The 26044-nt window shown below is 61.1% G+C and overlaps 7 protein-coding genes across 7 annotated transcripts; all 7 read left to right on the forward strand.

The window, feature by feature from the left end:
- Positions 1-291: 291 nt before the first annotated feature.
- Positions 292-1707, forward strand: LINJ_21_0170 (putative calpain; the record flags this gene model as incomplete). The annotated part of the gene is made up of 1 exon (XM_001465285.1): positions 292-1707. The coding sequence occupies one exon, from the start codon at positions 292-294 to the stop codon at positions 1705-1707; it is 1416 nt and encodes a 471-aa protein (XP_001465322.1).
- A 1359-nt stretch (positions 1708-3066) lies between these two features.
- On the forward strand, positions 3067-5496 carry LINJ_21_0180 (DNA topoisomerase 1A; the record flags this gene model as incomplete). The annotated part of the gene is made up of 1 exon (XM_001465286.1): positions 3067-5496. One exon carries the CDS (start codon positions 3067-3069, stop codon positions 5494-5496), a length of 2430 nt encoding a protein of 809 aa, XP_001465323.1.
- A 2136-nt stretch (positions 5497-7632) lies between these two features.
- Positions 7633-12768, forward strand: LINJ_21_0190 (putative protein kinase; the record flags this gene model as incomplete). Its single annotated transcript, XM_001465287.1, has 1 exon — positions 7633-12768. The coding sequence occupies one exon, from the start codon at positions 7633-7635 to the stop codon at positions 12766-12768; it is 5136 nt and encodes a 1711-aa protein (XP_001465324.1).
- Positions 12769-15622: 2854 nt separating this feature from the next.
- Positions 15623-17647, forward strand: LINJ_21_0200 (conserved hypothetical protein; the record flags this gene model as incomplete). Its single annotated transcript, XM_001465450.2, has 1 exon — positions 15623-17647. The coding sequence occupies one exon, from the start codon at positions 15623-15625 to the stop codon at positions 17645-17647; it is 2025 nt and encodes a 674-aa protein (XP_001465487.2).
- A 723-nt stretch (positions 17648-18370) lies between these two features.
- Positions 18371-19432, forward strand: LINJ_21_0210 (serine/threonine-protein kinase-like protein; the record flags this gene model as incomplete). Its single annotated transcript, XM_001465289.1, has 1 exon — positions 18371-19432. One exon carries the CDS (start codon positions 18371-18373, stop codon positions 19430-19432), a length of 1062 nt encoding a protein of 353 aa, XP_001465326.1.
- Positions 19433-20003: 571 nt separating this feature from the next.
- LINJ_21_0220 (conserved hypothetical protein) lies at positions 20004-22247 on the forward strand (the record flags this gene model as incomplete). The annotated part of the gene is made up of 1 exon (XM_001465290.1): positions 20004-22247. The coding sequence occupies one exon, from the start codon at positions 20004-20006 to the stop codon at positions 22245-22247; it is 2244 nt and encodes a 747-aa protein (XP_001465327.1).
- A 1312-nt stretch (positions 22248-23559) lies between these two features.
- Positions 23560-25860, forward strand: LINJ_21_0230 (conserved hypothetical protein; the record flags this gene model as incomplete). The annotated part of the gene is made up of 1 exon (XM_001465291.1): positions 23560-25860. One exon carries the CDS (start codon positions 23560-23562, stop codon positions 25858-25860), a length of 2301 nt encoding a protein of 766 aa, XP_001465328.1.
- Between the last annotated feature and the right edge of the window lie 184 nt (positions 25861-26044).

The raw sequence follows: 26044 nt of genomic DNA on the forward strand, positions 1-26044 counted from the left end.
CTTACGGTGACGAGAACATCTGCAACGGTGGCGGACACGGCGCCAATCGAGGTGCATGTTGGAGTGCACCGCCGCGATCCTCGCCTCGATATCACACGCGACAAGCACGCCACTGCCACGCTCAAAACGGCGATCGGCTTTGCTGTGCTAGCGACGGAAGACAACTGCCGGCGCGTCTGCCGCATCACAGACAAGCAGCTGTTGCAGCTCGTCACCCCGAACCGGCAGCGCGACGCCTACTGCATGCTACAACTCACCGCCGAGGCGCTCTGCTCGCAGCGCATTACTGTTATGCCGTTCCGCGAGCACACTTGCGACACCGACGCGCTCTACTGCATCTCGGCGAGCTGCAGCGGCCCCGCCACGGTAAGCATCGCGCACGTCACCCCCAACGCCATCACCACCGTGGCAGGGCAATGGGACTCAAATGTCGGTGCCCCTGACTCGCCGCTCTGGCGCAACAACCCGCAGTTCTTTCTCTCTCCCGTGGAAGCGATGGAGGTGACAATAACGCTGCGCACGGCTCATCCGACATCCGGCGTGCGCGGCTTCACCGTCCACAACACGCAGCGGTGTAGCAGCTTTCTTACCTTTGAGCCCCCCACAGTTGTGGCGAGCGCCGCTGCAGATACGGTAGGGGGGGTGCCGACGTGCGTGGTGCGTCTGGCCGGCATGAAGGAAAGGCGTGGAATGCCATATGTGGTGGTGCCGTACTCCTCCGGCGGAGCCGAGGACTTTAGTGTGGAGGTGACTGCCAATCGTTCAGTGCAGCTTCGACCGATTGACCCACGACTTGACTGGCATAGGGTGCGGCAGAACGTGTCGATCAGCGCTGAGAAAGGCAACGCCGGCGGCAGTCTCGCATTTCCGTCGTGGCGTTTCAACACTCAGATGGCGCTCACGTTCCCCGTGGAGCGCGAGGGCCGTCTTTTCATATCTGCCCGGCGTCTCCGCTCCGCCGACCCACGCGTGAAGGTGGGCATGGTGCTGATGCGGTCCAGTCGCACCGTGAGCGGCGGCTACCGCCGCCTTCTCGTTTACGCAGAGGCGGACATCGTTGCGCGGTCATCGGAAAGGGCCGGCGGAGAGGCTACTCTGGCCACAGAGGTGAACCTTTCAGCCGGGCAAGGGGCGCTGGTGCTGTTGGTCCACGCAGACCAACCGTACAAGGAGGCCGAGGTAGAGGTGAGCGTCTACTCGGCAGCCACCGTGGAGGTGCAACCAGTGGTGGAGTGGACGAAGGTGTTGTGGAAGGAAGGAAGTTGGGAGCTTGGTACCACCGCCGGTGGAAGCCGCACCCACTTCGCGAATTGGATCAACAACCCCTTCTACGGCCTCTCGGTAATTCGAAGTACCAAAGTTGTCGTCCTCCTCTTGCAGTACCCCCGCGACCGCGAGCACCCCAAGGTGCGGCGGTATGGTCAGAAGAAGGCGTTTCTGCCGCCCCCAATAGAGTTCAAGGAGCGATGCACCACCATCGAACTGAGCATCGTCAAGTACGACAAGGACCTTTCAGAGGTGGCAAGCGTGAATGCGGGAACCGCGGCGGAGGCGTACCTGGTAACGGAGCTGCTGCCTGATCAGCCGTACCTCCTCGTGCCGTGCACCAGCGAGCCGCAGCACGACGGGGACTTCAAACTCTTCGTCTTTGCCGATCACCCCATTGATCTCTTTGAGGCCGAGAAGCCGCGGCTGCCGTACGTCTAGCGCCACCTTGCTTTTGCTAAGCGTGTGCTACGCCAACATCCGAAGAGAAGGCGCACAGGGACGTGCGGCCGGGGGGGGGTATGCGCTGCAGGTACGGAAAGAGAGGTGAGTGTCTTGGTAACTGTGCGCTACGATGCTGCCTCTCCGCTCCCTTCACCTCTCCCTCCCGTGCCCCCGTTTCGCCGCCTGCCGTGACATGTAAACGACCTACTTTTTTGTTCTCTCTTCGGCTACGTGCCTCCTGCGACCTATAATGCTGTTGTACTGTCTTGTATGGCCTCCCTATCCTGTGCGCTTGCTGCGTGTGGGTGAGTGGCCACGAAGCCAATACGGCCCTTCGGCGTCCACATCGGGCGTGTGGTGGGGAGGGAGCGAAAAAGAGGGGCGGGGTGATGATGAGTGGAGATGAGACAGATGAGGCCGCTGTGTTTGGCCGCATCTTCTCTACCCCCGCGGACACAGACACATACACAGAGATGCAATATGTGATCGACGGGCAGGGATGCATGCACAAGCACCCGCTTGTAGAGATGTACATACTGGACTACGGCCTTTCCCTAATGTTGCGGGACGCGGACCCGATGTGTTTTTTGTCATGTCGCGCCCAAAAGCGTGGCGGCACGACCTGCCCCTTCCCACAAACAGCTCGAGATAGGGAGGCAGGACACACGGCAGATGTGCACGAACTCACGCACACACGCACTACCCACGGATGGTGTGCATTCCACCGCTGCGAAAGAGAGAGTGAAGAAGGCTGAACACTACCTGGCGTTGAGCCTGTGACGCGGAGAGCGGAATTCGGCCAGCAGCGCAGTACCGTTATGTGACCCACTGCTGTTGTCGTAGGGGCTGGTGCTACAGCATCGCATCAGCGCCTCCAACGACGTCACCCCTGCTCCTCTTACATCAGAGTATATGAGTGATGGCTGTCTCCAGCTACCTCCTCGTCATTCGCCCACCTGCACGAACCTTCTCTCCCCCTCCCTCCTCTTCCCCCCCTTCTCGCTGTTCTCTTGGCTGTATGTTTTGTTTGTTTGCTTCGCTTCGCCTTCTCATGCGTGTGTGGTGCAACGGTGAAGATGGACAGTGGCGGCAGCGGCAGCAGCAGCAGCATTGGCGAACAGACCACAAATCTATAGATAGACACAAAAAAGAAGCAGGTCTACGGCCCAACAGCAGCGCGGCATACGTGTCGCCGTTTCTCTCTCGACCGCCGCGCCACCATCGGGTAGGTCCTGTACATAGACATGCATTCGCAGCACACATACATAGACGCATACAAATCTATCGAAGCCCCGCCCCTGCTCGCATCTTTTCACCCCCTTCATTGTCAACCGTCATTTCTTCTGCACAGCAGCTATGTTGCGCCGCAGCGTGCGTGCGTTGGAGAAGTTGGTGATTGTCGAGTCACCCAACAAGGTCATAAAGGTGGAGGGGCTCCTGAGCGACCCAAAGGTAATACCGGACTGGTCGTTCAACAATAGCAAGCTCCGTGCTATCAGTACTGGCGCGGAGAAAGCGATTGCTATGGCCACGACAGGGCACTTCATGTCTCTGAAGGAGCTGACGTGGTCTCCGCAGTCGTCCAGCCCCGCTTCGAGAGTCACATCCGCGGACTTCCCTTCCAACGGCCTACTCGTCAGCTTCTCGCTTGAGTGGGAGCTGATCCCTGGGCGCCGCATCCAGGACACGGTATCGCACTACATCGAGGAGAAGGCGGATAACCTGACGGAGATTATCGTCGCGACTGATCCCGATCGTGAGGGAGAGCTGATCGCGGTGCACGCGCAGAACCTGATTCGAAGCATGTTCCCACAGCTCAACGTCCCTTTCACGCGCGCGTACATGCACAGCATCACCGCCGAGGGAATCCGCCGCGCCATGGAGGAGCGGCACGAGGCGTTTGACTACAACCTCGCCAACGCTGCAGAGGCGCGGCACGCAATGGACCGCATCTTTGGCTTTCTTGGGAGCTCGGTGGTACGCTACGCCAACCCGCAGATGCGCTCCATCGGGCGAGTGCAAACACCAGCGCTCATCCTAATAAAGGACCGGGAGGACAAGATCAAGTCATACCTCGACTCTCACGCCTCCACGTTCGAGATTCAGGCAGTGTGCTATTTCACCTCCAAGCACAACCGCCGCTTCTCCCAGGTGGTGAAGGTGACGCCGGCGCACAAGGGCGGCGCCGCGCCGGTGGACTGGAGCGACGAGGCGACTGTCAAGCAGCGGTGCGAGCAGTGGGCGCTGAACTTGGCCACCCACTTTAGCGTTTCGCCCGGCGCAAAGCCGCAGGAGACCGTGACGCCCCCACCGAAGCCGTTTACGATGGCCACGCTCATCGCCAGGGCGAACCGGCAGCTGCACTACTCCAGCGATATGGTCAGCTTATGCCTACAGGACCTGTTCCAGATGGGCTACATCACCTACCCGCGCACGGACAGCACCCGCATCGACGAGTCGATTCTGCCCTCCATCTACGCGGCTGTGCGCAGAGAGCACGGTAAGCGCCTTCTGCAGGAGCAGGATGGTCCGTCCAAGTCAGGCTCGCGTCGCTCAACTGCACAGAAGGAAGCGGCGGACGCCAACGTTGAGGACGCGCATGAAGCGATCCGGCCCACCAACATTGACACTACCGTCGAGGAGCTTGGTGCTGTATCCGCGCCGATGAAGCACATTTACGACCTGGTGCGCCGCAACACGATGGCGGTTCACATGATCCCGATGAAGACGGAGCGGATTGTGGTGCTGGTGGCGTGCAAGGCTGCCAACGGCGAGGAGGTGGAGTTTGAGCTGCAGGGCAAGCACGTCGTGGAACCGGGCTGGTCAGCTGCCTTCCGCGGTAGCAAAGGCACAGCGACGCCAGTGACAGAGACAGATCAGGATATGGAGGCAGTGGAAGACGGCGGCGTCGTTGTGCCGAGCATCTCCGACGACGAGTTCAAGGCGATCATGGACTTTGCTACCCAGCGCGGAGGCGGAACAGGAGTCAAGAAAGGCAGCATGCAGCTGGAGTCGGCGCAAGTCGCGGAGAACCGACCAAGCCCACCGCTGCCGTTCTCGGAGGGTGGTTTGATCGAGCAGCTCAAGAACAACGGCGTGGGGCGGCCGAGCACGTACCCGATGATCGTTAAGACGCTACTCGCACGCAACTATATCACAGTCAAGAAGGGACGGTGCGAGACCACCCCGGTAGGGCGCATGCTGGTGGACACCTCCCGAGCCACGTTCCCCTCCATCGTCGACATCGGCTTCACCTCCGCTTTTGAGAAAAAGCTTGACCGCATCGCAAAGCCGGGTAGCGCGAAAGAGTGGGCGCTGCCGCCGAACGTGTCGGACGCGGACTACGTGCTCTCATCTTTTATCTCCAACTTCTTGAACTACGTGACAGAAGCGACCAAGGCACACCGAGTCGCCATCACAACGCGCTCCTTGGTCTTGCAGCAGGAGAAGAGAGTGGCGAGCAACACGCCGATGTCGCCGACGGACTTCCAGGCGAACCTGGTGAAGGAGGCGAAGCGGGTGTTGACGCAGGTGCCGGACCTAGTGGATAACATGAAGAGCTACCGCACTTTCACGGCCCTCCAGAACAGCCTGAACGACTACCTGCGGCGCAACTTCCCGCCCTCGGCAGCAGCGGTGACGCCTGCTTCATCCTCGGGAACCGCTCGCAGCTACGGCAGCAGCAGCAGTTCCGAAAAGAAAAAGGAGTCGCACGGGGCGACTTGGAAGGTCGACAAAAAGACGCCCCGTCGCTTCCGCGCAAAGCCGAAGAAGCCGAAGAAGTAGCGCATGGGCCCCCGCGCCTGAGCCGGCCTCTCCCCCCTCCCTTCGCTTTTGCTCCGCTCTCTCTAGGCGGCGCCTCCGCACGCTGCGATGGCAAATGTGAGAGGAGGTGGGATGAGCGCGATGGCGCCGCAACCGAAGTCTTCATGCCTGTGTTTCACTGAAGCGTTTGTGTGTCCTTTGCGGAGGGTGTTTCCGTACTAAAAGAGGATGAAATGCACAAGTGGCAATATAAGCACGCTTGCTAACCTCTCCATTCCCCCTCCCATCCCACTCCGCCGCCGAAGAGGTACTGCTGAAATACGTAAAGGTGGGAAAGAGAGAAGTGGCGGCGATGTGCGTGTGCGCATCTGCGGTACTGCCGACTGTCTGCTGCGAGGGCTACAATGCGCTCAAGCCGGCGGCTATACCTCTGTTCTCGTTCTTCTGCTCTATACACGTGCTGTCACGCGCATGTCCGGCGGCTTCCCTCCCCTTCAACATCTTGCATTTATCCGTCTTACACCTTCACCTGTCTCTCTCTCGCAACCCCCCTCCTCGCTCTCTCAATTTTTCCCTTCTTCGACTCGCACGACGTGGCAGCGCATTATCACTCAGTTTCGGGTGGAAGGGGAGTACGCCGATTTGTAGAGGCGCTTCTTTTCTCCTCTACCCCACTCCCATCACCCCCTGTCCTCCATCACTGCAGCACAGCTCTTTGTGTGCGCGAGTTGGCTTGAGTGTTCGGAGGCGGTGGTGTTTGAGAGGTTGTTTCCGAAGTAGACACATCTCTTGTCGCCGTCGAAGTCGTTTGTGGAAGACACGATCGTCGTGATATCTCCCTACCCCCCTGGATTGCTCACCGCCTCACAGACTGGTGGGGCCACGCACACATACTCACCAGTACTCGTACATGCGTACATCATAGTAGGGACACTGACTGGATAGTCTTCATTCGACTGTGCTAATTTTCCTTTTTGCCTTTTGTTGTGCTATTCTCTTCTCCTTTCCTCACGCACCGACAGGCCTCCGCATCCTTTTCCACCCTCGCCCGCGAGCGTGCTTGTTTGTTTTGCCACTCGCTGATTGCAACTGCCGCTCCCTTCCTCTCATCACTCCATTGCCCCTCTTCCCTTGTCCTCCGCCGCGCTCACCTCGTATTTTCGCTTACCTCGTGCGTATCTACTCTTCTGTGTCTGTCTGTGTTTATGTGTTCGCTAGCGTCTCCTTCCCTCATCAACGTTTTCCTTTCCTATCTAAGCCCCTCTCCCACACTCTCTCCAGTGCTCATTCACATTTTGTTGAAGTGTGTCCGTGATTGCCTCAGATTGTGTGAACGCCCCCCCTCCCACTCACCTCCCTCCACCCCTCTTGTACATAACGAAACACATAAGCACGTTATCACACACACACACACACAGACTGCAGGGGGGGTATACATCCCCTTCACCCGCTCCACAGCGCCATCTGCCCTTCGCCTTTTCCCTCCTTCGGGTTCCCTTTTTCGTTTGAGCTTTTGTTTCGGTGTTGCGCGTAGGTGTCTGTGCCCCCGGCCGTCTACGCTAGTCACCTCCCTCCCCCTGTCTGTGCGTGCGCGCGTTTTTCAACCCGCTTGTGCCACTCCAAAGTCTCCCTTTGCTCGATCCCCCCATCGGCTCCTCCCGCTTCGCTCTCTCGCTTTCCCGTCCCGCCTCCCGTGTTCGCTTGCGCTTGCGTGTGCTATCGTTTTGTGTCTGGCGCCTTTGGTGGGCTTCACACTCCATTTTCCACTCCACCGGCTCTCCGTTTCCTCCGCTCTGCAGTGTCGCGATCGCAATAAACACGACAGAATCTGCTGAAAGCTTTCCGTCGTCTTAGACTCCACCTCCCTCGCTCCCGATCTCCTGCTGCAGTTTTCCCAGCACCTCTTTAGGTGTGTAGGGGGGTGTTTCACCTCGCTAGTCCCTTCCCCTATTGTAGACCCGTTGCACCCTACCTCCTGGTGCCTCTCACTTCTTCTGCCCGTGCGTGTTTCTCTGCGTATCCAGCGTGTGCTAGCGCGTGTCGCTGCCAACATTGCCTTGCCCACATCCCCGCCCCGAATCTTTCCTCCCTCTCCCTCGCAGGCTCATCGCGCATCCAGCACCTCAAAGAGGCGCACGTGGGCACGCACACGCTTCTATGCGATTGTGCGCCCCCTTAGGCACACATACAGCCGCCTTTCGCGCAGGTGGTACCCCTGCGCAGGAGCACGCAAGCACAGGAATGCAAAGAGGAATGGAGAAGACGATGTCCCGCGACGTGGATGTCGAGTCGGCCTTCACGGCGTTGTCGCCGAGCGCCGGCGAGAAAGAGATGGTGCACGGCGCAAACGCTGCTTCGGGCCTTTACTGCTTCAAGGACACTCTTCGCATTGAGCTCCCCGTCATTTCCAGCGAGCACTGCGCGACATTTTCGAGTCTAGCAGACGGCACTGGAGGCGGCTCTCCTGAAACGGCGATATACCGCCCCTCTGAGACCGCGTTTAGCCTCGAAATAGAGGAGTGCACGCCGCTCTCGATCGAAGAGGACAACGCACGTCAGTCGGCAGTGGCGCTGCTGCAGGCTGGCATCTTGCCAAAGTCCGCCGGCGGCTCAAGCAGGCGAGGGACCAGTAGAAGACTTCCATCGTTCATTCCAACCTTCAGCAGCCTCGAGCCCATCGAGGCGATGCGCAAGAAGTCGCCTGTAAGCCTCTTCACGAGCATCAGGCGCAAGAATATATGCAGCTTGTCGATGGAGGCTGACCTCACCAGAGGCGGGGAGCCAGACGGCGTGATCCCATGCTCGGGGGAGTTCAACCGCAGTAGCGGAAGCTTCGAGTTGCACCCCGACCTGACAACTGTGATTGCGCGGGGTGCCTCTAGCGCTGCGCCCTCGCCGGAGCGGCAGCAGCGGTGCGGTTCTACCTTCACCTCCCCGGCCCCCTCACAAACGGCATCATCGATGTCGCTCGCTGATGAGTCGGAGGAAAGCGGCGACAGCTCTGACCAAGGCATCGAGATGGACCTCGTGCTCCGGGATGCCTCCAAGATTCGTGGTCTGCGACTGACATGGCTTCTGTACATGTTGATTGTGATGGTCATCGTCCTCTTCGTGCTGGTGCTAGTGCAGATCACCTACGAAACAAGCCGCATGCTGACGCGATCTGCCACGGAAGCGGTACAGGCCCAGGCGGCATCCTTGCTCAACAGCGTGGACATGCAGCAGTACGCTCTGGAGAAGCTTTTCGAGGTGATGCGCGAAGCGAAAATCACGGGTTTCTCCCCTGACTCTATCACCCACATCATCGTGCGGGACATCATCTGCTCCAGCCTCTACCGTGCCCCCATCGCGTTCGCCATGTACGACAAGGCCGGCGAGCTGCAGTGGAAGACATCTTGCAAGTGGAACGACACCGTTGACATGCTGGCCGAGCTCCCCAAAACGGTATTGCCGGGCATCGCTTTTATGCGCATCGTCGACTACGGCAAGTTGGCGCTCGCCTACCGCACCTTCTACGCCAGCAGCGGCGGTGTTGAGACCTATGTAGTCATGACAGAGAAGGAAACACTGGGCCGCACCCTCATGAACAACGACATGGCCGACTACAGCACCGCCACCCTGCAGTCCGTCATGACAGCTTTCTTTCTTCCGCGATGGAACTCGACGCAACTAACGATGCTCTTTCACACCCTAACGAAAGAGGCGCGCTCCTACACGAACACACCCACGTCGCCCAGCGCGGCAGCGCTGACGGCCGCCTTTGAGTCATTATGCCACACGGACTCACCGTATGTTTGGCACATCGTGCTGATGCCTGTGAACGCGTCGGGGATTGTGAAACAGTCCATCAGAGCTGCAGACTGGCCAGAGACCAAGACACGCACCATCCCGACCCCCCGTTTCGAGTACAAGCGGACGTGGGGCCAGCTGTCGAAGGCGAATCTCTGTGGCGTGAAGTGCATGAGCGCTGAAGGCGAAAAGTGCACTCTCGACAATCCGACAAACGTTTGGTTCCTCGTCGACTACACAATGGCCCATCTCGAGTCTATTCACACCACTGTGGCAATCGTGGGAGCGCTGAGCGTCATGGCGGTGGTGATCTTTAGTGTTATCATGTTCCTCGTGTACCTCAGCATCACCGTACCGGTGAACTACCTCCGTTACCAGCTCATGCGAGCCGTCGGGTCAAACGAGATGGCGACGCCGTGGCAGCGAAAGATTGTGCGCTGGACGTATCGCCTGTGGCTCGGCGACCTCACGTCGATTGCGCGGTCGATTTACATTCTGAGTCTGTGCTTCCGCCTTAACAAGAAATACGTGCCGGACCATGTCTTGCGCAACCACGCGAAGCAGCTCTACATGCGGCGCCGCAAATTCAACTTTCTGGAAGAGGCGGACTTAAAGGAAGACACAATGCTGGAACACGACACGGACTCCGACAACGAGGCAGAGTCGCCGCTGGTTGGTGTGAACACCGTCCTGCCACCCTCCGACAAGCGCTTTCTCTGGCACTTCTCTGTGACGCACGACAAGGATGAAGCGGATCACGCAGCGTCCGAAAACGGGGTGGGGGCGAGGATCTCTGACGGTGCGACTTTCGCAGAGGTCTCGCCCGTTTACGCGCCGCGACCGCAGCTGCCCACCACCTCATACGAGGTGGTGGTGCCCTGCGGAAGAGCGGCACCAGCGCCGCGTGGGGTTGGATTGCCACGTGACGTCCCTCTCAACGTGAAGGCCTACGGCGAGCTGGAGGACACGGTGGCGATGCAGGAGGCGTCCACGATGGCCGCCGCCACCGCCATGACCACTCAGAGCAGCAACGACATCATGAGCATTCGCCGCGAGTACGAGACCACTGTTTTGTGCATCCGCATCCCGAGTGTCGAGCTGGCCTACCTGATCAACTATTCCGGAGCAGCTCACCAGCACCGCCGCCTCATGCGAGTCCTGTTGCACCGCATTCGGCGGCACAAGGGAGCGTTGTTTCACTGCTCTGGTGACTGCCTGGGAGCCGTATGGAACGCATTTGAAGGCTGCCCGAACCATGCGGAGTGTGCGGCAGTGTGCGCGCAGGAGATTGCCAACGCCTTTGCACCATACCGGAGCGACGGCCTGTATGTCGGCATGGTGCTGCACCAGGGCACACTCGTGTGTGGCACGGTCGAGTACTCGAAGACGGCCTTCGTGACAGCGTTCGGCGACGGTCCGCGTGAGGCGCTAGCTGTGGCAGAGCTGGCTGCTGCCGTCAAAACCCTCAACGTTCTCGTCACTGAGCCGGTCAAGCAGGCGCTCTCGGGCTTGTACGATTGCAACATCGTCGACGTCATCCAGCTCCCCAATTCGGCCCACCCGCTGCTGCTCTTCGAGCTGAGCGGCAGCCGCACGCCAGAGAGATCACTGAACGATACGCACCTGCAGGCACCCACACAGGCGGAGTTTTCTATAGACTACGCGCGCGCCTTTGCCCAGTTCCGCAACCACGAGTTCAGCAAGGCGCTGCAGAGCATTCAGAAACTCCGCACACACATCAGCAGTCGCAACGTGCATCTGCTGCGTCGGCTGGAGCGCTTGTGTCTCTTCTACTCCGCCCAGCCCGCCGCTCTCCCGCGTCCCTACCACCGCGCCTTCCCGGTGTGGGTCAACTACGAGGCCATCGCGCAGGCAGGGCTGCGCAACGACCCGCATTTGACGACATCGCAGACTGAAAGCTTGACGGCCCACAACATGAACAGAGGTCTAGTGTACCAGGGAGTGCCGGTGCTGCGCAACGACATGGACTGCATCCGCGACTTCAAGCAGGAGCTGCAGGCAAACATGCGCCGACTAGTGTCGCCGCAACGGACGACGCGCCAAAGCGGCTCTCCCACCTTAGACAACGCTGCCACCCCCACACAAGACAGCCTGCACGCCTCCCTGCCAATGCGGTCCACGCCATTGCCGATGCCTATGAGTGCCGGGATGTTGTTGGAGGTCAGCGGAGACCTCTCCGAGTCACTGTCGGCAGCCATGCCAGCGAAGCCCCGCTACGTCGACCCTCAAGAAAATGCTGCAGAGATGAGCCTCCCACCTCTACGGCCGGCACCGGTGGTAACGGTGGCGCCGCCTTGTTTCATTGCAGGGCCACCGTTGGTGGCCGCGTCGGCAGCGACACCGATTGCATGCGAGGAAGCCAAGGGCCGCAATGGACCGGAGTGGACGAGCCCTGAGGTGTCGTCTCCACACGGCATGCCCTTTCCGTCGAGGCACCCGGCCGTGACGCACAGCGCCACGAATCTCCCGCCTGTGGCGGTGGCGGGCACCCCCGACCTCGTCACCGCCTCTGCTGCCCTGCTGCAGAGCGCCGCCACGCACACCGACTCCATCAACAGCTCCGCGCAAGCAGACGGCGCGAGCTGCTCTATCATTCAATCCGCTGGCCTCTCCTTTCAGGGGACGGGCGGTATGCGCGGCTTCTGCGTAAGCAACGAAACACTGCCGGCGACGATCAAGGCCAAGAACGGGACGACGTACCTGCGAAGTACACGTATCCTGGGCAAGGGCTCCTTTGGCTGCGTGTACCTTGGAATGGATGCCCACTCGGGGCGGCTAGTCGCCATCAAATTCCTGCCGCTGCCGAGTGACGAGTCGGGGATGGAGGTGATAGAGGCGGAGGTGCTCATACTGCAGCGGGTCAACGACACGCACGTGGTGCAGCTGCTCTCCTACGCGTTTGAGGGAGACACCATTGTGATTTTCATGGAGTGTATGCTGGCAGGGTCGCTGCAGAACATGATCGCCGCCTTTCGCACCATCCCCAGCTCCACCGCTCGTGTCTTCATGCGCGACGTCCTGCGTGGACTGAGCAAGCTGCACTCAATGGGCGTCATCCATCGCGACATGAAGCCGCAGAATGTGCTGCTCAGTTTTGCAGGCAACTGCAAGATTTCCGACTTTGGCGCCTCCGCGTGGCTGCAGGAGCTGGCGCGCAAAGAGTCGAAGGGAGAGGTGTGTGGCACCCCCGTCTACCTCGCCCCAGAGGCAGCGCGCGGCAGCCCGGAGAAGGAGAGCGACATTTGGAGCTGCGGCATCATGTTCTTGCACATGATCACTGGCCGGCTGCCGTACTCGCCCGAGCAGCTTGCCTTGGGTGCCGCTGCGCTTGTGTACCAGATCGGTAGCGGCATCGCGCAGCCGAATATACCCGACGATCTCGACGTGCTGGATGCGGAGTTTGTGCGCGCCTGCCTGGACAAGGACCCTAGCAAGCGCACCTCCGCTGCGGGCCTTCTGCAATTGGCTCTCTTCACCGTATAAAGGCAGGCGATGGTCAAACGACAAGGCGCACGCCACCTCCGTGCTGCCCATGAATGCACTCTTGTATGCGTGGAGCGTGGTTGCGTGAGCGCTGTTTTCTCTTCATCCCCTTCAACACCCGCTCCATCCACGGCATTCTTCTTCGAATATATCCCATGTGACTGGGTGCAGCGGTGGCCGTGTAGTGTATTAGAGGCTAGATCGCGGGGCAGACCATGCTACTGCCCTGCTTCGCGTATGCCTTGTATCTCTTCATGTAGTTGAGCATGTAAACAGGGCTCTGTCTGCGTGTCTACTACTCCTTTCACACACACACACGCACACCTTCTTTCTTCTTCTTAGCGTTTCAGTGTGTGTGCGCGTTTGTGAGGGTGAAGGACGGCGAAGGACGGAGGCCATGGGGAGGGTGGCGAGGCCCCATACCCTCCGTCCTTCGCCGCCATCTTTGTTGCGGCTTCGGCCTCCGCATCGCTGGCGTTGGCTTCGTCTCACCACATGTGCAGATGGATGTGTTTGCTCCGCCTTTACTATTCGTTTGGTGCCCCGCCCTTCCCATTCCAATGCGCAGAGTTGCCACGGCAGGCTATGGAATGCCGCGGCTGGAGGCGACCGAGAGGGAGAAGCATGGCATACAGGTAAGTGCACCGGGTTTCAGAGAGCGCCGTGAGCTGCGGCCGGCCAACTTCCTCCTTGAGGCCATCCGGCATTCACCTCGACCACCACCGCCCACTGTTGACCGCACGGCAGACGCCACCGCTTCCGCCCTGGAGCACGACCCTGAACGCCGTACGCATGCGATGAAGGGCAAGAAGAGCCCATTAGGCGCATGATCCGATTCAGCAACGGGTGGCTTGTCCTAGACGACCAGGGTGTAGCCGTGGTGCAGCAGAGGGCAGGCGAAATGTGGCTGTGAGTGCGTGTATACTTGTTGGCGTGTTCGTGGTCGAATATGGACACGTAAAACCAATTTCTGCTGCAATGGCAGTCGTGATGACGAGGGGCACCCCTATTCCTGCCAGATGCAGAGCCACCTCTGCTGGTGTCAGCGCCAAGCGCCTACGACGTAGGAAAGTCGGAGCGATGCGCTGCCACTGTCAGGGGTGAGACTCTGGATGGCATTGTCCTGGATCGACCTGCATCAGCAAACGCGCTTGTGCCATCCATGTGATGGGCAGAGTGCCAGCGAGACTCGAGCGTCTCTCGCCCCCGACCCTCACACGGCTTACTTGTGTGGGGAAGCCTGAGCCACCCCGAGGGATGCGCCAGGTGTGGCGATCACCACAATGGGAGCGGCGGTGAGGCGACTTGTGGAGCCGGAGGGTGAGTAGTGTGCGCGGCAGGGAGGCCGTGCTCTTCGATGACTGAGTCGGCGCAGTTCGGTAGCGCGTTTGCACCGCTGCTGCGCGCCACGCGATGGGTGGCCTGTGGCGGGCCGGGTAGCGGGGCGTTCGACCTTACGTTAGATGGCGGAGAAATGGCGCTGCTGGCGAAGAAAGCATCGAGCAGTTGCAAGGGTGACGTCTTCGATTTTCGCACCCATCACGAGTATCGCTAGTAGGCGTGCGCGTGCTGCTGCCTCTTCTCCTGTGGCTCACGTGCGTGCGCTTGTGTATGTGCTCTGGCATTTTCATTTTTATTCACTGTTTTTTTTTTGTTTTGTCTGATAGGAGCCTGTAGCGCATGCCGAGTGTGTACGCGAGTGAAGTGAGAGGGTAACCAGGACGTGCACCTGGACACGAGTATGTGTCCGGGTGTGTGCCTCTTCGTGCCAACAACACGGTCTTGTGCAATGCTGTGCTGTGCTGTGCTGCATGTCTATATATGTTGCGAAGACGTGTGCTGCAGTCTCTGCTGCGGAAGCGGTTACGTGTATGCCATTCCTCTCCACCTCGCTTTTCTGTTCTAGTTTGATATGCACGCGCACACACGCGCGCTCACTCCGATGGATGGTAGAAGGAAGGGGCGCCAAGAATGATGTGGCAGGCGAGATGTGGGGCGAGGGGGATGGCCTACCCAAGTTCGCTAGCGATACCTGCATCTCCCTTTCTCTCCTTGCTGTGTTAAGCGGCTTGAGTCTCCTCGGGCATGGATAGAGAAGGGTCTGTGCATGTGTCGCGTCTCCTCCTCCGCTCATCGCCTTGCACCTCGACTACTATACCTTCAGTATGCCACCGTGTGCGTGTGCGTGTACGTCTCTTCGGCTGTCTGTGTCTCACCTTTCGCTGTGCGTTTTTATTCCTTCTTCTTTTGTTTATGTAGTCCCTCCACGCTCTGCGAATGAGCATCTGCGTGCTCGGCATCCTCCAGTAAGCCGTGCACGCATGTTCGTGTGTGTGTGTGTGCGTGTGTCGTTGCTTCTGTCCTACTCCCTTTTATGTATGTGTGTGTCTCCGGCCTATCCGCTGCCAAAGCAGAAATACATCGCCCATGCCCCCTCTCCGTCGTCTCTCCCCCTCCCCCGACCCACCCCCTTTTGTAGAATGGGAGGGGAACGACAGAGGGAGATGTGAACCCGACAGGGCGAGGAGAGCGGGCAACGCGCCATCATGCGGAGGCACACGTGATGAACCGGTGCGAGCGCTTGATGCCCTCCCTTTACCCCTCACATACCCCTCCACCTGTGCGTCTCTCTCACACCCACGCACATTCTTCTCTGCTCCCCCGCCCCCTGCTCGCGCCATTTACCGGGCACCGCTGCGCCGCACTCCCCTCTCTCCACCCATTCCCCCACCAACCTCCAAGCGTCTGAGAAATCGCGCCTTGCGAACGAAGCGACTGCAGCCATCAACGCTTCAATACGACAGCGAAGAAGAAGGGCGCGTGCGTGTGGGGAGCTCTGCCTTTATCGTAGTTGATGCGTGTGCCGGCACGTATTGCTGCCGGTTGCCGTATATGGTCAAGGCAGCCGCGATCGCTAATTCTTGTTTTGTGCGGCTGCTCCGTGTCAGGAAGAGGGATGCAGCGATACGTGGGGTGCGCATGGGGGCACCGAGGCGGCCGATGGGCAACCACCACGCTAGCCATGGCGTCAGCCGCCGCTACTCCATCGTTGCTGGTGTCTTCTAGCATGCTCACTACTTCACGCTACTGCACGACGACGAGCGCATCGGCAGAGGTACCAGCGCAAGGCGACGACGGCAACGCGGTTGTCCCTCACCTCAAGCAAGACATGGAAGCACTCGAGACGCTGCGCTCCATCGCGCCTGTCAGCTCCACGGAGGAAATCCAGGCAATGATCAAGAGCGCAAAGAACGCTCGCGAGGTGCGGATGGTGCTCGAGAGGATCGTCTACACGCACCACCTCTGCTTTGACCTGCTCAACGGCCACGGCTACCGTGTTGCGGTGCTGCAGACGCTGACGGCCGTAGCACCGCACGCGAGCTGCATGCACGAGTGGTTCGACTGCGTCGCCCGCTTCCGGCGCCTGGGCTTCATGCTCACCCGCACGTACGCGGCGGAGGGTTTCACGACAATACGGCAGTGGCTGTCGCGCGAGTTCCTTCACCGCGGGCGATCGCCCAGCCTCGTCACGGAGGGCACGACGCACATCAAGGAGCTGATGCAGTGGTGCCTCGAGGACCGACTTGTCTTTGACCACGTCCTCTACACCCGCATCGTGTTTTTACTGACGATGATCGTCAGCTACTTGGACCGGCAGAACTTGTACCGCGCCTCCTTCCCGGAGGATTTCGCGAAGCGTGACGGTATTGTGGTAGAGTGGATCGTGACTAACGAGCGGTGCGTCGACTTTGATGAGTGCGTGCTGCAGTGCGACGCCGTGATGGAAGAGTTGCTGGAGCAGATGCGGCAGGACATTCCGTCCCGCCCTCCGTTCAGCTTCATGTACCGCCTCGCGGACTACTACTTCGCCACCGACAACGTGGAGAAGATGATCGCCGTGATGGAGGATGCGGAGAGCTACGGCGTGAGCGTGGCGGAGAGCACGACGGCAAAGCTGATGCAGATGGCATGTGCCTTCAACTCTCCGCAGGTGCCGGAGCTGCTGCTGCGATGGCGGGTGCTTCCCCCTCAGTGTGTGCTGGCCACGCCGGACGTGAGCCGTCTCCTCTTCTTCTACAGTCGTTCTGGCGGCGGCCTGCCGTGCCCTCACTGCGGTGAGCCCTACAATCATCGGAACGTCAGCGTGTACTGCTGGCTGCAGACGCCGCCGCATCAGCGGCAGTGTCCGGCGCTGCGCAAGGCGCGCGTGCAGAAAGGAGAGTTGGAGGAGTCGCGGGAGCTGCCCCAGAATGCGGACTGGTCGGCACAGGCCTTTGGACTCTTCGAGCTCTCGCGTGCACGTGCCATTGAGTGGACGGCGGTAGAGTGGCGCGGCTTCTTGCTCTGCTGCATCTTCTCTCCGCGCGCCATGGAGGCCAAGGCGCTCATGGACCAGCACCTCGACGTGACGGAAATGGATGACTTCTTGCGAGCCGCATGCATTCGCCTGCTGCGCCACCACGCGCCAGCAGAGGCGTGGCCCACCTTAAAGAAATGGAAGCAGCAACAATGTAACATGTCTCCCATTGCGCTTCAGGAGGCGCTGATGGCCGCCTCGATGGTGGCGGACGCTGCCACGCGGCTGGAACACATGAAGGCGGTGTGGCAGCTGCTTCTGGAGAAGGATAGCTACGTTATGCCCCTCACACGCCGTTTCTATCAGCGACGAATGGAAGAGCTGGCGAAGAGCTACGCCGCCGCCGCCGGTGGTGACGGTAAGGAGTCGCAAGACGACTTGGCAACTGAGCGGGAGGAGGCGCAGCTCATGCAGAGGGTCGTGGAGATGCAGCCGCGCCACGTGTCGCTGCTCGATATGAAGGACAGCGCCGCCGACTTCGTTGTCGGTACACGTCGCAAGAACGTCTATCGGCCGCGTTAAGCTAGTGGACCGTGGCCGTCCCGCTTCTCCACCTCGCTTCCCCATCCTCCTGTCCTGCACCCACCGCTCTTTCCTGCAGACATGTGCGCCAGCGTATCTGCGAATACGTCGGCTACGAGGGGGGGGGGCTGGTGCTGTGTGTACGGGGGTGTATCTGTGCAGGTGCACGTGGGAAGGGGCGCCCGGGTGGTCGCCCACCCACCCGGCCGCGGTTGATCCTTGCGACCGATGCTCTTGTGGTTGTGCTCACAGAGTGTGATGAGGCGCGTGCGTCTCTCCCACACAGGGACAAGAGAAGACGAAGAAGAAGATCGCTGAGCATCTGCGCGATGTACGGCCGAGATGGAGAGTGGGGGAGGGAGAAGTGATAATACGCGGAGGCAGTGGTGGCATTTGCCTCCCCGTCCCCCTCCCGCCGCCTGGTGTGCCAGAGCGGCCACTTACCATGTGCTGTGTGATCAACCGCCCCCTACCCGCCTTCCGACCATGTCTGACGCCCTCCCCCTTTCACATCCTCTCACTCTCGCTGTTTTGGGGTAACTCCCCAGTACACATTCCCCCGACACCAGCAGCGAAGGACGGACGACCGCGTCTCTTGGCTACCGACACGGACGCCACCGCCCAGCTCCTGCATTGTGGCACTCATAGACACATACATACGCTCGTTTCCCGCGTATCTAGACCAATACTTGCGTCTCCCTCCCCGCCCCCACCACACGTCACATGACCGCCTCGTTGTCGTCCTCCCCGGTGCGGCACCCAAGCGTCGACAACGCCGCCATTCCAGCGGCGAGCCACCACATCCCCCCGCCTCTTAACGGGTACGCTTTTCTCGAGCACCGCCGTAGTGCCCTTTCACATGACACCTTCATCGCCCGCGATGTGCGCCAGCAGCAACATCCGGAGCAGCAGGATAACGACCAGGCGAAGGTCATCATTCGCGTCTACGCCCTGGAGTATCTGCGCCGCGATGAGGAATGCAGATTCGCGCTTGAGCGGGAGTGCCTGGCAGCGCGTCTGGTTGTGCATCCGCATCTGCTGCCACTGGGCTCCCCCTTCGCCTCCAAGACAGATTTGTTTGTTGTCGAGAAGTATTGCGCCGGCGGCGACCTCTACGAGCTGATGGTGTCACTCGCCAAGGAGGGCCCCATCGCCTCGGAGACGGGGGCGGCGAAAGGCGAAGCGCCGCCTCGCAGCAGCACCGGCCTGCCCATCAGCACCGTTAAACGCTTCATGCGAGAGTTGCTCTCCGCCGTGCAGTACCTGCACCGCACCTGTGGACTCGTGCACCGAAACATCAAGCTCGAAACCCTCTTCATCGACGAGGAGCAACATCTTCGACTCGGTAGCTTCGGGCTGTGTGCGGTGTTGCCACCACCGAGTGTGGCGACGGGAGACAGAGAAGGGGCGTTGGATGCGCCGGAGGACAAGGCGTCTTCATCACATGCGCCTCTGCGGCTGTGCTGCGGGTCGAAGCACTACGCCGCGCCGGAGCTGGTGCAGGGTCACCCCTATCAGGGCGAGGGCGTCGACGCCTGGGCCTGTGGCGTCGTGCTCTTCGCTCTTCTCACCGGCTGCTTTCCGTTCGACAGCGACGACGGCGATGAGGCCCTCTTCCGACTTCTGTGCGGCGATGTGGAGTCCCACCTGGCGCAGCACCCGGCCATGGCGGCCATCGAAGATCCTCAGGCGTGCGATCTGGTGCGCAACTTGCTGCGGCCTAATCCTAACGCCCGCTACACCGTCTCCGAGGCGCTTGAGCACCCGTACCTGTGGGAAGTGTGAGCAGGCGAAATGGAAGGCAAGGGAGAAGCGTGGTGAAATGACGCCGACAGGGAGGGGGGCTGGCAGGAGCGTTCCGCATCGCTTCCGCAGCACCGCTGCACTCTTCTCCTCCCCACTCCACGTGCGTACGCCGCACAAGCACATGCATCCATGTGCACACTTCTCTTCGCACCACATGGCACGCCATGCGCCCTATATGGAGAGGGGCGCCACGTGGCCCTCCCCATCCTGCTTGACGAGTCTGATCCTCACCTCCACCCTCGTCAGCGGCCCGTGGACGATGGTGCAGCACACGCCGTGGGCGGCTGTCGCGCGCGGCGCATGGGGAGCTCGATGTGAGGCTGGCATCTCTTGCCATCGCCCCACCCATCCTCTCTCTTCCGACGCACCCTATGAGTCGCCGTCACCTCAACCCTTTCACTCCACTCCGCTTCTCTCTGCCTGGCACCTCACCACGCTACGCGCACTCGCTCGCGTCTCAGTGCATTCGTTTGTGGCTGTGTTTCCGCAGGTAGCACCGACGTGTGCGCCACGGAGGTAGCAACGACACAGCGGTCACACATCCTCCGCCATGCGGTGCTTGCGCCGCTGCTGGGGCCCCTGGCCATCAGCGCCCTCCTCGTGCTGGCGGCTGTGGTCGCTGGATGCCGTCATGAGCGCGCCACAGGCGTCGGTGGAGGGGCTGCTGGTTCAGGTGCGACAGCAGGCAGCAACGTCGCCAGTCTGGAGTGTCGACTTCAGTGCGTTGCTCGAGCGCTGCTTCACCGTCGGGTGCCACTCCCCTCAATCGCGGGCGCAACTCATGGGCCGCGTGGCCGCCACCCTCGCCACCGTATTGAGTGCCAGTGAGGCGCCGTCTGTGACGGCGCTCAGCGTTACACTGCCCACACCAGAGGCGGCCATAACGGTGATGCAGCTATGCCAAAACACTCCCCTTCTCGCCTCCCTAGAGTCATTGGAACTCGTGGTGGACGTGGCAGCCGTGCGCAGCCGGCAGGAGGGCATGGAAGGCACGGGTGGGCACGAGGTGGCGTCGCTGCTGCGGGAGCTGGCCGCGCATCAGCGGCGCAGAGCTGGTCAGTCTCACTGGACGTCACTCAGCGTCCGGTCGCGCGACACAAGTGCGCCCGGCGTCTTCACCGTGGGCTTGCACGCGCAACCACAGCACCACGTCGTGCCGCGGCTGTGGGACGACGTCATGGTAAGTGCCTTGGCGGAGCTCGTGGCAGCAGCGCCGTGGGCTCGGGTGGCGTTTTGTCATGCTGACCTCACCCCTAGCAGTTACCGGGCTCGTCAACGGCTTTGGGCATCGTTCGACAGCGTTCACGCATCGCTCGCCGTACTGGACTTGACTGGAGTGCGGCACGCTCACGAGCTCGTTGCTTCCCGGCAGCTGCGCCACCTAACCCGTCTCTCCTCCCTCGATGTCGGCCACACGCAGCTCGAGGAGGACGCCGTGCAATGCTTGTTGAGGGACGTGCAGGATGGCGTCGGTGGGTGGTGGCTGCTGCAGCATCTGGGCTTGGCGCAGTGCGAGGTGAGCGAGGCCGTCGTAACGCTCCTACACGATCAACACGAGCAGCACGCGAGAAACAAGGCGCCGTTGCTGGAGTCTTTCAGCGTGTCAGGCGCCCGCCTGTCGTGTCGGGCCGCCTTCGTCATGGCAATGTGTCTGATGCAGTGCACGCGACTGCGACTCCTTCAGACGCGTAACTGCCACCTTCAACCCGCCTCTCTCGAGAGCATGGCAGCGGCCCTGCGGCACGCCCCAGGGCTGCAAGCATGGGTTCTGTGCCTCAACAAGTTCGGCGACGAAGGAGTCGCGGCGCTCACCAAGCACGCGCGGTGCTGGCCCTCACTCACAGATATGGATCTCTCGCGGTGCCGGCTAACCTGTGCAAGCGTCCACACCCTCAGCCGCGCGCTTCCCCACTGGAGCAAGCTGCAGTCGTTGCGGCTGGTGGGCAACGACTTGCGGTGGCAGTCACCGCAGACACTGTCTTCGGCGTCGTCGAGCAGAGTGGAAGGCAGCGAGAACGGGAGGGAAACGGCTGGCCTCTTCGCCTACGACCCAGCCTACATGAAGGGCCACGGCAGCAGTGTGAAGGTGCCCACCTCCTACGAGCTCGAGCGGCGTGATCGGCAGGAGGGCCGCCAGCGCTACAAGGGAACGGAAGAGTTCACCGAGGCGGCGGCGCCGATCGCTCCGCCGCTAGAGGTGCTTGGCGAAGCGCTTTCCATGTGCTCGCAGCTGCGGGTGCTGGACTTGAGCGACAGCGCCATGGCGGACGCGCAGCTTGTGCAGCTCGTCACCCACTTCACTGGGGCTGCGCTGGAGGAGTTGCGGCTGGCTGCCAACCCTCTCTTCGCCACTGTGCCAGCGCTTGACGCACTGATCAAGCTGCTGTGGCGCACGCCCAGCCTCTCCGTGTTGGACCTGTCCTTCACCGGACTCGGCGACCTAGGCGTATCGATGATGTGCGACGGGACTGCTGGAAGAGACGGCGGTGTGCTCAAGTCCATGTCTAGGTTGCACACGCTGCTACTGTCTGGCTGCGCCGTCGAGTCGCTTGGTTGGGAGTCACTGGCAGCGGCGGTGAGTCAGCTCACGTCGCTACGCCACCTTGCCCTGCACCACAATCGCGTGTCCAAAGTGGCACTGCTCGAGGAGCTGTTGTGCCAACTCGTCACGGTGTCCTCCCTTCAGTCCGTGAACCTAGCGGGGTGTGTGGACTCTACCGAGTCGGTGCGCCGCCTGCAAGACGGTGCGGTATGCCGCGCCCTCCGCGACCGCGGAGTGCAAGTGCTCCTCTGACGCTGCCGACGAAAAGGGCGTATGCACCGTGGCGAGGAGCGAGGAGCTGGTGGTGCTTGTGAGAGGAACGCTCTCTGCTGACTCACTCGTGCGTCACGCAAGGCAACGTGGCGCGCTAAGCACGAGCGTGTGCCTTGGAGGAGACGTAGAAGCGCTCAGAAATACAGCTTTAGACACTGGCACGCTCCCATCGATGGCGGGGGCAACGTGGCCGAACGAAACGGTCGGCGGAGTGGCAAGCAGCGGTGTGCACACGTATGCTCTGCATGTGAGTGCGCGCGCGTAAGCCCGCCATGCGTGCTTGCGTTCTTGCGTGCATCGCAGCTCTCCTGCCCTCCGCCTTCTCCTCTCTCTTCCTTATTCATCAGTATGGTATGCAAACACCCGCCGCTTCCGACACGCGCGCACTCCGCCTCGTCCTCGCTTTCCCTCTTACGCCATCACCAACACCGCTACATGGTGCTCTGGATACCACGTTCTTGTGCATGGCCACGTGTGCGCACATGCGTGGGTGGCTGGGCGTGGATAGATGGCGATGGGCTCCTCCGCTTATGAGGCTCCGCTGAGAGAAATCTGTGTGTGTGTGTGTGTGTGTGTGCAGGCTCCCTCCCCTCCCCCTCTTCCACTATCAGTCCGTGCGTCCTCTTCTGCTTTGTGGCACCTGTGTGGCGCGTCTTTGTGGCGACGATCGTGATAGTCGTTGGCCTGTGCCTGTGCCGGTGGATCTCCGAGTGGCACACAACTCTGTTCTGCAAGGCGCCTTTATTGAGGCCTCGTGAAGGTGGTAGGTGGGGGGCGCTCTCGAGGCACACACACACACGCACACGCACATGTGGGCGCACCGCTGACGTGTTCCTCTCCCTCTTTTCTTCGCCTCCTCCGCGCGTGTGTACGTGTGCGTGCCTCTCTCTCACTGTCGACAGCTACGTAGCACGTAAGAAGAAAGGAGCTGAACAGCAGCTAAAGAACCCCTCAGCTGCGTGAGGATGCATGTGTAGTCCCCGGCCCACTAGCCACCTTTCCTATGAGGGTGCTTCAGTCCTACCCACAAGGGGGCGTGCAGCCACTATGTCCCCCTCAGCCAACCTCACTCCGCCACCCCGCCAGCCCCGACCGCAACTGCATGTGCACCGCAGTCGGTCAACTTGCACCACCATCACCACCAATGCCCTCTCTCCCTCCCCCTCCTTGTCCTCCCCACTTCATCCCCCCCCCGCTCTGCCGCTGTAGCAGAGGAAAGGAATACCGCACAACAGGAGGTGCGGCAGACCCTCTCCCGCCGCAGTCAACCACACACGCGTCAAGCAGAGTGATGCCGCCGAGTGCGCACTGGGGCAAGCGCCCACGCGAGGGCGACAGTGACGAAGCCTTCGTGCGTTTTAGTGAGCTCTCTCCGGCACAGAAGCTGGAGCGACGGCGCCAGGAGCGCGCGGAGAAGAAAGAGCGGGACCGCACGCTGGCGTACTTCAAGTCTGTTCAACGTGCGCTGGAGGAGCAGGGCAGCGGCGGCGGTGATGCTGGTGCCCTCGCCTCCATCGTGGACGGCTTCTTCTCGGAACTGCTGAAGCTGCTAAAGGCGGACTCGTCGTTCTACATCCTCCGGAATGGCACGGCGTGCCGCGTCGTGGAGCTGGCTCTGGCCAACGCGCTGCTGCTGCACGTCAAGTCCCTTCTTTACGTCTTCCTCGGCCACATTTGTGAGCTGCTTATCTCCCCTGTCGCGAGCTACACGCTGGAAACGCTACTGGCAAGCCTGTCGCAGGGTCTCAGCGCGCTCGCGGCCACGAACCCGGAAGGCCTGGAGGCTGAGCTCACCGAGGGCGGCGTCGGCATGCACACCGGCAGTGGTGTCCCGAGCTCTGCCACGCTGCTGAGATCCATGGCAGAGGAAATGTGCGAGAACGCCGAAGACCTCATCGTTCACGACATCGGCGGCCGTGCCCTGCGCTCGGTGGTTCTCATGCTTGGTGGACACTCTATCAGGCAGGCGCCGCTGCCTGTCCACCCGGTCGCTTTCCCATGCATTCTCGGTACACTGGCAGAGGCCGTCATCAAGGCGCTGGAGGAGGGCTACGGCCGCGAGTACCGGACGGCGAGCCCGGCAGAGGCGTGGATGGCGGCGGTACAGGCGCCGGCGACGAGCCTTGTCGTGCAGAGCCTCTTGCGCGTGAGTGACGAGGGCAGCGTTGTGGACCGTTGCGTACGTCAACGCATTGAGCAGCTGTCCTACAAGGGAAGGCCGCTCTTGCACCACTTGCTCGTAGACACACTCGGCTGCCACGTCTTCCAGAGCTACCTGCAGGTGCCGCCGCCGACCGCGGTCGTGGTCGAGGGCGACGCCGCCGCCGTGCGTGCGAGTGCGTCGACAGAGGAAAGTGACGGCAGCTCCGAGGCGGCGTCGGTACCGGGCGGGGACACGTCCTGCTGCTGGTCACGTGCAGCCGGAGCGGTCACTGTCGAGGTGAGCAACCTCCTGAAACCCGGCAGCGACCTTGTCGCTCAGACGAGCTACGTTCTGCAAGACCTCGTCCTGTACGCGCCGACCGCCACCCACCTCCAGTGGCTTTGGAGGCGCGTGCTGGAGCCGCGGCTAGCGCTCTTGTTCGACGTGCCAGCGCTGGCGCCGGTGCTCGTGCAGTTGGTGAAGCGATGCGCGTTTGAGAGTTTCACGCTGAAGCCTTTCGCGTCCCCAGGGCTGGCGGCTGCCGGCGATGCAGCAGACCCCACGACTGGGGAGGTGAGTCACCACGGCACAGTGCTGCCCGCCGATGTTCTCAAGACGCTGCGCAAGGATGCCGTCCACCATGTGCGCTACTCGCCCGTGCCCATCACCTTCCAGAAGGCGGTGTGCACGTCGGTGTGCGGTTTGGCGAGGCAGCGGGTCGTGAAGGGGGCGGCACAGTATCTTCTCGTGGACGGGGCGCTGGGTGACAGAGGATACGAGCTGGCGCGCTTTCTCCTCCATCTACACCCGACGGCATCGACGATGTTGCAGTACTCACTAGACAAGCTGCTGCGCGACGATCTACTTGCCGTGATGTGCCACCAGAAGGGCAGCCTCTTCATGCAGCAGTACATCAAGGTGGCCGCCCTCGCCGTGCCCAAGTCGACGGCGGCCTACGCAGAAGGTGATAAAGCGGCTCACGTCAGCGATGCAACGGCTGCTGCTGCTGCTGCGGAGTCGAAGAGGCCGCTGATGCGTCTCTTCCGCCGCCTGCAGTCGTCCCTCGGCACGCTCATCTACGACAGGTACGCCGCCTTCATGCTGGAGGTCTTGTACGAGGCGGCTTCCATGCCGGTAAAGGAGGCACTGGTGAAGTCGCTGGTGCCGCTTTATCAGGAGATGCGCACGCAGAGCAGTGGCTCAACTCCTACACCGTCTGCGAGCGCGGAGGCGGCGCCATCAGTCGCTTCCGCAACAGCAGACAACGAAGGTGGCGAGAATGGCACGCACGCAGACCTGACGCCAACGCAGAGGCGCTTCATCGCATACAAAGTCATGTCGAGGTGCTGTGTGGAGCAGTACGTGCATCGCAAGGACGACTGGGTCAAGCTGGCGGAGCGGCAATGCCACGCGCAGCGTCTCCTGCGTCGTATGCTGTTGAGCGAGTAGCGTGCTCTCCTACCTGTGGCTACGTAATGTAAGCGTGTGTAGGCTGCAGCAGCCGCAGCAGCGAAGAAGAATGCGAGATGACCCTTCACCCTCCTGCCGTGTGTCGACTCGAGCCCCTCCTCCCTTGGGTTTGCCTCTTTAACGCTCCCTCGAGTAAGGCGTAACGCGCAAAGAAAGTAAAGGG

This window comes from Leishmania infantum, chromosome 21 (assembly GCF_000002875.2).
Source record: "Leishmania infantum JPCM5 genome chromosome 21".
NCBI classification, from domain to species: domain Eukaryota; phylum Euglenozoa; class Kinetoplastea; order Trypanosomatida; family Trypanosomatidae; genus Leishmania; species Leishmania infantum.